This window comes from Desmodus rotundus, chromosome 3 (genome assembly GCF_022682495.2).
Source record: "Desmodus rotundus isolate HL8 chromosome 3, HLdesRot8A.1, whole genome shotgun sequence".
Classification (NCBI taxonomy): domain Eukaryota; kingdom Metazoa; phylum Chordata; class Mammalia; order Chiroptera; family Phyllostomidae; genus Desmodus; species Desmodus rotundus.
Genome location: NC_071389.1, coordinates 179,099,712 through 179,112,705, shown reverse-complemented (window position 1 = coordinate 179,112,705; position 12,994 = coordinate 179,099,712). Strand labels below are relative to the sequence as shown.

General features: G+C 34.6%; 1 protein-coding gene across 1 annotated transcript in view; it reads right to left on the bottom strand.

Annotated features, from left to right (window-relative positions):
* LOC112321966 (pregnancy zone protein-like) overlaps nucleotides 1-12,994 on the bottom strand; it is a 42,752-nt gene that overhangs the window by 17,237 nt on the left and 12,521 nt on the right. Inside the window, exons 11-15 of the mRNA XM_045186946.2 lie at nucleotides 11,916-12,077; nucleotides 10,927-11,154; nucleotides 9,764-9,827; nucleotides 3,577-3,719; nucleotides 642-791 (exon numbers count right to left, since the gene is read on the bottom strand). Of these exons, the coding sequence (XP_045042881.2) occupies nucleotides 642-791; nucleotides 3,577-3,719; nucleotides 9,764-9,827; nucleotides 10,927-11,154; nucleotides 11,916-12,077 (747 nt within the window). The remainder of the gene's footprint in view (nucleotides 1-641; nucleotides 792-3,576; nucleotides 3,720-9,763; nucleotides 9,828-10,926; nucleotides 11,155-11,915; nucleotides 12,078-12,994) is intronic.

Genomic DNA, 12,994 nt, shown 5'->3' with positions numbered 1-12,994 from the left:
CCATGAGACCTGTAAACTGTAGGGCCCTTTTGAAAATGTTTTATTATAAGAGACATCTTTAAAAGACAAGTTTGAGTGAAAACTCTCTTTTGTCCATAATTAAAACCAGTGACTAAGTGCCTGGATTTTAGAGGAGGCTTAAAAAGCTGGTATTTCACATACAAACTTAAAATGTGGGACAGTAAAAGTGGCATTGAGTGAAATTTGGTTCGAATTCCACCTTTAAAATATATTTGCAGCATACTCTTTCTACAGTTGCTTAGTCTACCCTAGCTTTGTTTTTCATTTATAAAATTGAGGTAATAAAACCCATCTTAAAGAATTATTATATATTTATCCATTCATTAAGATATGTTGAGCATCTTTCATATATAAGGTCCTGTGCTGGGCACAGGGAATGCAGTGCTGAGCAAGATTGTTCCTTCACTGAGAATATATTATAATAGAGAATGAAATGCGATGATACATGAGTACCTTGTGCAATGTCTTTTGTGGAACTGCACGAATTTCAACTCATTCTTCACAATATATTATGCCTGACATGTTGAAGGACTTGTCCTTTGCAATGATAACTTCCAGCTTCCAAAAATGGTCTTATCCTATGTGCATTTTCTAATATTCAAGACAGAAATAGGACTCACTGATTGAGGTGAGAGCTCAGCTTCAGGCTTCATGAGCAGCATACTCTGGTCTATTGCGCGAAGGGCACAGAGAGACCAAGGAGTGGCTGTGACCTTCAGGTTGGTGCCTGAGGCTGGCAGGCTCTGGGCTGAGGAGAAGCCCATATTTACCTGTTAAGAGAATATGATTATAGCAGCAAATTTTCTATTACAATCTCAACACTCTCTTCTACCTCAGGCTAGGCTGAGTCCTCTCTACGCTTCCTTTCTCTTCATCCTTTTTAGAGCAGGATTAAGAGGTGAATCCACCTAGGGATGACCAGTTAACTATTTCTGGAATAAACTGAAAATGTGTCTCTAGTTAACTCCGGTTTCCTACTCCTTATATAACTGGTGAAATATAAATTGGTTTTGATCACAATGAACTAGAATCCTGAATAGGAACAAGAATACATATGCTAACAAAGATGCGTATCTTACAGCTGACTTTCTCTGTGCAGTTTTTGTGATGAATGTGTGTATCTTGCAGGATGCTGGGAAAAATCGCACTTTATCTTTGAGATCAGCCAACCCAAGTCTCCCCTGGTTGAAAGTCTTAGTCATCTGACATTCTAAAGAAGTGCAATAATGTTTATCAGGATCAGAGGTTTATTGGGTCTTAAAAATGAAACATCTAATATTTGTCCTTAGAGTTAATTAGTCAAGAAATTCAAAGAACAGTGAATAAAGAATAAGAACTATAAAATAATGGGAAGTTATGCACAATTATTTCAGAGATTTGATTCTGCTTTGGCCAGCAGTGATTCATTGGTAAATGAATCTATTGGTTCCCTATGTTTGTGTGCAATCCAATTTTTATAGTCAAAACATAAAATAAAATAATTTAAAATTTAGTTACTATAGTGGCCTTGGGTAACCTAGGTTCTTGAACTGAAAGCTGATTTGGATTGGAATAAAAAGTCAGTGTGTTTAATGAAATAATATTTGACTTGGGCTGCTGAATTGAACTGTGATAATCCTGTTATGCCATCTACTGAATTAATGTAATGGTTTGGACTTATGCATTATGAGATATATATGAAAAAAATAAATAATTGATTTTTCCTCAAGATGCCACAGTAGTCATCTCTACAGTTCAATGCATTATGAAAATGCTGCTTATGGGTAATTCTATTTTAAACACATGTGTGTTTTTATTTTTATAAAATTTAAGTTCATTAAAATATGTTTGTATGTCCATATCAAGTCAGTTATTTGGAATTATAATAAACTGAAAATACTTTTAGCTAAGAAGTGGATATGTTAGAAAACATAAAGTGTTTTATGGCTATGAGAACCAAAAAAGACTTTATATTTTGAGAGTCTGTACCTATCAGTATGAAGTAATGTTATCCTCAATGAATAATTATATTTGGCTAAAAATGACAGGCAATTTAAACTGTTATATATTACATAATGTTTATACTAAATCTGTTATTTTTAAAGTAAAAAGGGGGTATATGAATAGAGGTAAAAGGGGTAAATATTTTGAAAACAGTTTTCCTTTACCCCAAAAAGATTGAAAAAATATTTGAAGTACACTGGTTTGATGGAACACATGTCTCAGGCTGAGCTGGGTCTTTCTTTCGTCACGTCCTCAGCCCGCTCTTTAGTGTTTGCTCCGCATCCTGTCAGAATGTCTGACTCGTAGGGGCCTCAGTGGTCAACTTTAATAGTCCTCTTTTTATAATTTTTTGTGGTAAATAAAAATAGTGTACTTTCTTCTAAGTACTGTATAAATCTTCATCTATAATTACTTATTTTTCATAATTGATCTCCATGTCTAATCAATGATAGGTTAAAAGATAGTTGACTTACGTGATTGACTACAACGTGTATGGAGTTTTGCTTCTGCGTGGAAGTTTGTGGTTTGACACAAGAGTTTCCATGTGACTTGCACCACAGAGAGACCATTGCTAGGATGAGTGTGGGGGGTTGCAGCGTAACACAGGCATCCTAAGGTTTAGCAACTAATCGTCTGTGATCAGCAATGAGGGCACTGAAGTTCAAAGCAGAAATTTCTTCTGGCTCATATAAAACACACAGGACATTTAAACAGGACAGAAACTGTGCTCTTGGACACCTATTCTGGTTTAATAGCATTCTTTGTTGGGTGGAATTGAACATTTATATCAGAATCCCTTCTGTATTTTTTGGGATCATAGTATATTAAGGTATGGATGACCTAAATACAGTTCTGATTACAGAAATGTTCACTTGTTATAAATGCATATTGTTTTAATCTCCAAAAAACCCACATTAAAAAGTCTTTCTAGATATATTTTTAAAAAGGTACCTGAAGTTGGTGGGCCCTATGTGATTGTTAATGTGAAGCTTATAGCACCAGATTCTGTTGGGGTAATGCTTATGTATACCTCAGTAGGCTTCTCATTACAGCTATGTGTTTTTTGAAATATATGAAGATCTCACTTGCAGCCGTTAAATTTTTATGCTGGAGTCATTATTAGAGTGCTCAGGCTATGTTTCTCAAAATCATTATCAAACTAAGTTTAAACTCACAAGTTACTGGTTTCTGTAGTAATACATGGAGGTGTGTCAAGCAGGCATGATGGAAGAAAATTGACACATCCTTGTGAAACATCAATTTTAATTGAAAAAATGTGGAACAAAACATTTCAAAATTAAAGGTATTAAAAGTTTATAATAAAATAGATTCTTAATTTCATGTAAGTTTTAAAATAAAACAAGAGACTTTAAAAATTGTGCTAATGGCAATCTGATTTGGATTACCCCACTAGGCCTCTCAAGCAATAGCATCATTCTCTGCCTCTAGAGGACCTTTGGAGGCAAGTTTTAGGAGCACTATATGACAGTCTTTTAATGTATGTATGTTCTTAATTTTCACACTTCAAAAAGAGAGTTGGATAAAAGGACTGGGATTAAGCAAAACACCCACCTTGTTGGCAAAACATTTTTCAATCTCAAGTTCCTGTGTATCTGCAACAATTTCTCCATTGGGTAAAATAGTATAAACAAGCAACTGGGCAGTAGGAGCAATGTCTGACTCCACTCGAAAGGAGAAGGAAAATACCCCATTCACTGGAGAATAAAGGAAGTTCAAGAAAATGGATTAGGAAGAAGAAAGAGTTCTCAATTTTATAAAGAAGAGTTTCTCAAATAGTTTAGCTTATTTATATTTGGAGAATACTAAAGTAAGAAAAGACTTGCATTTATACCAGTGTGCATGTAGTAGTGTTCAGTAAATATGTGCTGAACTAATGACATTTTTCCATGAAGATTTAGGTTAATTTGTTCATTTCTTCTGCTTAGGTAGAAAAAAACATTTAGTGCCTGTCTCAGTTTTTTAAATTAAAAAATATTTATTAAGAAAGAAGTTAAGAGAGGACTTCTAGACATCTTTAATTATCTCTATCTATGGTCCAAATCAGCACAATTCTTGACATATGCACGAGGACAATTCAAAGAATGAAACACAGTCACTACCCTTAGATCATTTACAAAGGAACAGAGATATAGGTACAAATAATCACATATAAAATAAGTGTGCCTCTCATCTTTATAAAAGAATTCTCTGCATTTATCTTAGTAGTTGTTTTCTGTGTGAATTGCATATTACTTACATAATGTACCTGCTTAATTTTCTCATAAATGTTTTAAGTTTGATCTTTGTAGCATAACATTCATTAAAAAATATAGCCTTCCAAAAGATTTGAAGGCAGCTTGTAGTAAAAATATAAAAAAACAGAAGGATCAATATAAATTTGAAACAATAATATTAAAACTGTATGAAGGTAGATTTCTGGAGCCAGATTAAATATAGGCAGAAATTAACTTTATTAATAATTTTATTAATTTTACTAACAAATGGTTATACACTAAAGTACTTAAATTTAGCATTAAGTTTTTTTACACATAAAAGACAAGTGGAAAAAAATACCATTTATATGATCAAATAAAATGAAGTACTTTTTTCTTAAAAAAATACTTTTTCTTATCATTCCACCCCTGTAGGTACTTACTCCATACACAATTTAAATTCTATTACAAGAACTAATTTGGAAGAAATTGCTTTATGAGGCACTCTGGGTTTTGATATGCTCTTAGCAATAATCTTAAATTCACACGTAAACATTTGTAGAATGTATTTAAATCAGTGTTTTGAGGAAAATGCATAGCACCAATAATTATATTAGAAAAGAAGAAAGGTCTCAATCAGTTACCTCAGCTTACACATGAAGAAACTGAGAAGAGTATATTATATGCTAAGTAAGCAAAAGGAATAAATAATAAAAATCAGTGGATATCATGACATAAATGTAGAAAAACAGAGAGAAATCAATTCAACCAAAAGCCACTTGTTTAAGAAAATCAACATAATTGATACACCTATAACATGACTGATCAAGAAATAGAGAAGATAGAAACGATCAATATCTTGACTTAAAGAGGTATTATTACTATAGGTATTACAGCCATTAAAAGTATAAGAAAATATTGTGGACTGTTTTATGTCAATGAAGTAGACAATTTAGACAACTAGACAAAGTCATTGAATGATATACACCATCAAATCTCACTCAAGAAGTAATAGCTAACCTATACTGCACTGTATCTATTAAAGAAAATGAATTTCTTTTGTGACAGCACAGATGGAACCGGAGAGCATTATGCTAAGTGAAATAAGCCAGACAGTGAAAGACAAATACCATGTGATCTCACCTATAAGTGGAACTTAATCAACAAATAAATGAGTGAGCAAAATAGAAGCAGAGACATGGAAATAAAGAACAAACTGACAGTAACCAGAGGGGAGGAGGGAGAGGGATAACAGTGGGAAGAAGGAGAAGGGTCATCAAAGAACATGTATAAAATACCCATAGATGAAGCCAAAGGGGCATAGGGGTGAGGGTGGGAGGAGGGGATCGGTGGGATGGGGGAGAGTGGTGGGGGGAAAATAGAGAGAACTGTACTTGAACAACAATAAAATTTTATATATATAAAATGTACACTCCCAAGTGCTTACCCCTAGCTTCAAGTGAGTGAGTCTTCCTTTATTTTGCTCTATATTAGTATTTGGGCACTTACCAATTCAGATTCCTTTTAGTCAAGAGATACCATGCATGGAGACCTTAAAAAAATCGATCATAGACTTCTGGCCAAGATGGAGGCATAGGTAGACACACTGTGCCTAGCAGGACACAACAATTTAAAGAAGGACAACACCAATTTAAAAACAAAAAACAACCAGAACTGACAGAAAATTGAACTGTATGGAAGTCTGACAACCAAGTAGATAAAGAAGACACTTTCATCCAGACCAGTAGGAGGGGCAGAGACTTGCAGCTGGGCGGAGAGGACTCGAGGCAAGGCATTGGCTGGTGGACCCAGCGATGGGGCAGATTGTGGAGCAGGGCCAGGCTGTAGATGGCCTGCAAGGAGCAGCTGGTGGATCCCGAGAGGCAGTGGCTGGCGGACCAGTGGTCCCACATTGGAGTGCAGATAAACCAGGAGGAACAAAGGGGGAGCGAAACAAACCACGCAACCACAGGGCTCCAGTCAGGGAAATAAAGCCTCAAACCACTGATTGAAAACACCCGTGGGGTTTGAGGCAGCAGTGGGAGAAACTCCCAGCCTCACAGGAGAGTTTGTTGGAGAGACCCACAGGGACCTAGAGCGTGCACAAGCCCACCCACTTGGGAATCAGCACCATCAGGCCCACTTTGCTTGTGGGTAGCAGGGGAAGTGACAAAGACAGCACAGAGTGGAGCAAGTGCCATTGTTCCCTCTTGGACCCCTCCCCTACACAGTACAGCGATGTTGGTTGCCCTGCCTGGGTGAACACCTAAGGCTCTGCCCCTTTACATAACAGGTGCACCAAGACCAAAAAAAAAAAAAAAAAAAAAAAAAGGCCCAAATGAAAGAATAGATCAAAGCTCCAGAAAAAATACAACTAAGGGACGAAGAGATAGCCAACCTATCATTTCAAAATACTGGTAATCAGGATGCTCACAAAATTGGTTGAATTTGGTTGCAAATTAGATGAAAAAATGAAGGCTATGCTAAAATGTACAGGAAACCAATAGTGATGCGAAGGAAAGTGGAACTCAAATCAACAGTGTGGACCAGAAGGAAGAAAGAAACATCCAACCAGAAAAGAATTAAGAAACAAGAATTCAAAAAATTGAGGAGAGGCTTAGGAACCTCCAGGACATCTGTAAACATTCCAACATCCAAATTATAGGAGCACCAGAAGGAGAAGAGGAAGAACAAGAAATTGAAATTTTATTTGAAAAAATAATGGAGTACTTCCCCAATTTGGCAAAGGAAATAGACTTCTAGGAAGTCCAGGAAGCTCAGAGAGTCCCAAAGAAAGTTGGACCCAAGGAAGCACACACCAAGGTACATCATAATTACATTACCCAAGATTAAAGATAAGGAGAGAATCTTAGAAGCAGCAAGATAAAAGGAGACAGTTACTTACAAAAGAGTTCCCATAAGACTTCAGCTGATTTCTCAAAAGAGACCTTATGGGCAAGAAGGGGCTGGAAAGAAGTATTCCAAGTCATGAAAGGCAAGGACCTACATCCAAGATTGCTCTGTCCAGCAAAGCTTTCATTTAGAATGGAATGGCAGGTAAATTGCTTCTCAGATAAGGTCAAGTTAAAGGAGTTCATCCTCACCAAACCCTTGTTATGAAATGTTAAAAGGATTTATCTAAGAAAAAGAAGATAAAAAATATGAACAGTAAAATGATAGCAAACTCACAGTTATTAACAACCACACCTAAAACAAAAACCAAAGAACTAAGCAAACAACTAGAAAAGGAACAGAACCACAGAAATGGAGATTGCATGGAGGGTTATCAACAGGGGAGTGGGAGGGGGAGGAAGGGGGAAAAGGTACAGAGAGTAAGTAGCATAAATGGTAGGTAGAAAATAGACAGGGGGAGGGTAAGAATAGTGTAGGAAATGTAGAAGCCAAAGAACTTATAAGTATGACCCATGGACATGAACTATAGGGGGGGAATGTGGATGGGAGGGGGTATGCAGGGTGGAGGGGAGTGAAGGGGGGGAAATGGGACAACTGTAATAGCATAATCAATAAAAAATATTAAAAAAATAAAAATCAATCACATACATTTTTCCAATATTAAAAATAGCAAAATAAAACATTTGAAAAGTGTTAAAGGACAAAGTTGAGATGAAAATCTCCAATTCCACAGTAGAGTCTTCTGGGGGAAAAATCTGAAATGAGAACAGATTTTTGCTTTCACTTAATTAGCCATTATTTTAAATAAAGAAACACCAACTCACTTAAAAATGAATTTTTAGCTAAAACATTCTCACTGAAAAAATTCCATGCCCAGAGGGATGCACTAATAAATTCTATCAAATATTTAAGGGAAACCAAAACCAAGTCTGAATAAGTTCTTACAGAAAATTGAAGAGAAAGATCAGAGATCCCTTAAGCTATCCCAGCAAGAGCTGAAAAGAGACATAAAATTATTCAAGAGAAATCTGTGGAGAATATTCTTCTTCAATGGAGTGGGTCCACGTGACACATGGGAGATCCTCAGAATTTTTGAGAAACAGTATCAGCAGAAACACCACCAGCTTGGCCCAAAAAGGACAGAGAGAGTATAAAACGAAAGGAGGATGTTGGACTCATCAAATTCTACAGACAAGGAACAAGCTGATTAAACTATTAAGTTGCAAACATATACTATACTTTATGAATAAGAAAGAACGATTCTGCGAGGGAAGCCTTGAGCTCAGAGGGCAGAACCCAAGAAGATTTTTACTAGATCTTGAAATCTAGTGTTTGTGCAGCTGGACTTCAAACTTTCTTGAGAGTGATGACACGTTTTGTCCTAGAATTGATTATACTTAGAGCCCCACTGACACTTAATTTAGATAATGCAGATGATGACATTTGGGATTTTTGAGTTCATGAGATTCACATGAGATTTTGGACTTGAGTTTATAATATAATGTATTGAGACATTTGGCTATGTTGGAATGAGTATAATGCATTTTACATGCATTAAAGAGAGATGGATGCAAACCTTTTGGACCAGAAGGTGGACCAGAGGCAGAATAATGTATCCCCCAAGATATTCATGTCATAATCTCAAAAACACGTGTATATGTTACTTTATATAGAAAAAGGGACTTTGAAAATGTGATTAAGGAAGTCAAGAACCTTGAGATGGGAAGATTATATTGGGTTATCGAAGTGGGCCCAATGTAATCACAATAATGTTTAAAAGAGAAAGGCAGGGATGAGGAACTAGAAATGTTTTCTTTTTTTCTATACAATATTTTTATATAATTTTTAAACTTTTAAATTATAGTTGACATACAATATTAGTTTCAGTTGTACAACCTAGTGATCAGACATTATATAATGAGCTAAGTGATCATCCCAATAAAGTTAGTACACATAACTTTATGGCACTGGTAATTTTAATAAATTTTTAATAAATATTTACCTTTAAACCTAAAGAGAGAGAGAGAGAGAGAGAGAGAGAGAGAGAGAGAAGTCAGGAATGTAAGAAAGATGTAAAGATGGTGTGTCACTAGCATTGAAGACAGAAGGGGCCATGAATTAAGGAATGCAGTAGTTCTTTAGAAGCTGAAAAAGGCAAGGAAACAGATAATCACCTAAAGCTCTAGAGTGAAAGTTGTCTTGCTGACACCTTGACATTAGCCCAGTGAGACTTGTGACCTACAGAACTATAAAATAATAAATTGGCACGGTTTTAAGTCAGAAAGTGTATGGTAGCCTATTACAGAAGCAATAGGAAACTAATACAAAAACATAGAGTAAAACTTCTGTTTGGTGATTTTCTGCATTTTTAATTATCTTCTGCATTTTAAGAACCATTATACAGTGAGTATATTTTATTTTAGGAATAAAATATAAAAAAGAAGAAAAAATACTAAAAAAGAAGGAAAATACTAAGTAGACTAAGATAAAACTTTTGTGTGAGTTTTCTCATGTTTGGTTTATAGAAGAGAATTGTTGACAATTTTCTCTAATGTAAAAATAACTTATTCCTGGTAAAATCTTCTTGCTTTGACAACATGAGAGGAAGACTAGGAAATCCTGAAAGTACTCACTGTCCCCTTGTTCAATGGACAACACGTGGATTCCGGACCGGGAAATGCTTCCTCTTGCTTTAATCTAAGACGGAGAGAAATACATTTAATATTATTTTGAAGGGCACATATTAAACATAATCAAAATTGTAACATATAAATAAACAAAATTTCACTACTTTAACCCAGAAGTTATTTTTGATCTCCAAATTTCTCTTCTAATACATTCCTATACATATAATTAATGTACTTTATGTGACAAATACTTTTACAAAGTTTTTGTATTTTACTTAATATTTACTTTGTATTGTAAATATTATTTCAAATTTACATATTCTTTAAAAATAGTTTAACATCTATTATATGCAAAGCAACCTATAATGAAGGCAGATATAAAATACATGTAAACATTCTCCATAGTCTTCATTTAGAAAACCACAAAACTAAATGTATTCACACTCTCTGTGTTCCAAGCACTGAAATAAATAGTTTTAGGATTGTATTTAATTTACATAGTAACCTTATGAAGTCTTACAAATGCCAACTCTGGTATTAGGGTGAGATGACTGACATTTCTCTTTACATGTGAGAGTAGGTAAATTGTCCAAGGTACAGAAGCAGGAAGCAATAAAGCTAAGATTCTAACTTACTGTCAATTTTTAACTTTTTAATAAAATTTTAGAGAATGTTATAGTTAATGTTCCTATACAGAATTTCCTACACATACATTTTTCTTGTAATAATGACTTACTTGGGTAATTACTAGCTTTGAATATGTTTAATTTGGGCACATAAATAGGTATATTGGCTTCAAAAATATCACACCAATTTATAATATGACTGTGAAGGTACTTTTCCCTGGGCTTACACCAGTCATAAACTTCATAAATTATTCAAACCTTTATAAGTATACAATGCTACTGCTTTATTGTTTTAATTATTACTTCTCTCATTAATGTCAAAATTAAGTATTTTTTCCCGATTATTGTTTAACATTTTTATTTCTTGTTGAACACATTCATGATTCTTATCTTTTGTTTACTTATATGCTAGAAAACTTCTCTTCAAGCATAAAAACAAAAATATACATATTTATATTGATATCTTATAAAGGGCATTACTTAGGAACTCAATCTTTTGGGATCTACACAACTGAGAAGAGCTATGGTGGCTTTCATTCTCACCAAATAATAGAAGGTTAACTCCTTTTCATCTTTGACTGTCTGTCCATTCAGAATGTAGTGCACCCGGATGTCTTGAGTTTTCCCACAGGCTATGGTACCAGGAACAAGTTCAAGGTGAACATAACTCTTGCTCGGAGAAAAAACATGCTTTACAGTATGATGTGCTTGTAAATGAATTTCTTCAAGCCACAGGTTATCAAAACAGTTGGAATTCTGTTTGTAAATGACCTAATGGAAGGAATAAAGGTCTTACATAGGCTATTTTAATATGTATTATATACTGTATTTGTTAGTCACTTTCTATAATTTACTGAAGATTTTATGTAAACCTTGCTTGCTTGGTTCTATTATAGGCTGCTTTCCCAAATAAAACATAATCTATGAATGACTTTCCCTTAAGTTTATTTTAGGTTATACTGTACTGATTTAGTAGATATTATTCACTCACAGTCAAGACCAATTAGTTTTTTCTTAATACCCTTATGGCTGTCAATCACACAAGATCATTTGAATATTCAATACAAGACAAAAAATAGTATACCGAAGAAACCAAGAAAAATATAATTTTATTATAAAATTGTAAAAATATAAATTTTAAAAAAATTGTATAAAATATAAAAGGTACTATCAAGTAATCTAATAAACGTCTCCTGAAACTAGATTGATGTTGGAAACAGAGTCAATCTGACAAAGTCAACCTAACAGAGACAATCTAAAAATTCTGACAAAAATCTTTTTGTTTCTGTGGGAGTCAGGGGTGGGTGGGGGGAGAGCAATGGGGGAAAAATTGGGACGACTTTAATTGGACAACAATAAAACAAAGAATATTTTGTTTCTTACAATTTAAGTCTCTACACTGTTTAATTTCTATTTTACTCTTTATCCCTCCTTTTGTTTTATCCCTTGAGTCATGTGCTTCCCATATGTCCTCAAATTATGTGGCCCTAGTGATCTCTATCTTTTTGGTTCCCAATGTTCTTTCCACTTACTGTAACTATAATGGAAGAAGATGTGAGGTTGGTGGTATCAATGGAAATGGTCGCCAAGCCATGCTCATTCGTAGTAAAGTGAGAATGGTATGCAATCTGACCCAAAAAGACAGCTAGAGTTTTATTGGGGAGTGGCTGATCCTTCTCATCAACTAGAAGAACCTGCAAATATGAAAGTGATAGTTGGTTTCGAGTGTAATGCAGCCATAGCATCGTCATCCATTCTTTGTCGTGTTCATCACTGACCTCTTGGTCACTGTCATTTACTGAAGATCTTAGAATCTAAAAATAAGATTTGCTTTCTGGGCTCTAAATTATTTTTAATTTAGATAACTCATGAGCATTCAATTGAAAATATCCCAAAGTGGACTCATGGTGTTACTTTTCTCAATTTTCTTCATGTCTGGTGTTCTCTATCTTAGTACATGGGGCTTCTATCCATCCCATAGCTTATACAGAAATATTGAGGTCTTTTTTTCTGTCATTTTCTCTTTCACTGCCTATACCTAACCCATTACTAAATGCTATCTCTTCCCCTGTAAAACATATTTTATTGCTATTTACTTCTCTCTAAATCTACTGCTACTGTTCCAATTAAAACCACATTTTTCCCCATGTGGTTTCCATTAGTTTTCTATTAAATTTTATGCAGTCCATCTTCTTGCTGCTTCATCCTTGCTTTAAACCATTCTCTGTACTGCCTCAGCTAAACTAATCATGTTATTCTTAAAGTCTTCAGTAATTTCTCAATTCAAAGTTCTAAACATATACTAAAAAGCCCCTTAAGGTCTGTTTTAGCTTACCTACAGCTAGTCAGTCAATACAGTTACACCTTCTAACTCAGCCAGTCGCACTGGCTACTTCTTAGATCTCTGCTCTTGAAAAGCTGTTTCATAGTTAGAGCCTTGGACTTTCTCCTGTCTTTCTTATATTTCTGGCCAAGTTACACTAATCTTTCAGGTCTTCAGTTTCCTCATGCTTTTCTACCAACCTGAAATGATCTTGTCCAATCATATCTATATATATTTTTGTCAATTTAGTATGAAATGCTGGAGTAAATGAAGATAGTATAAAATTCA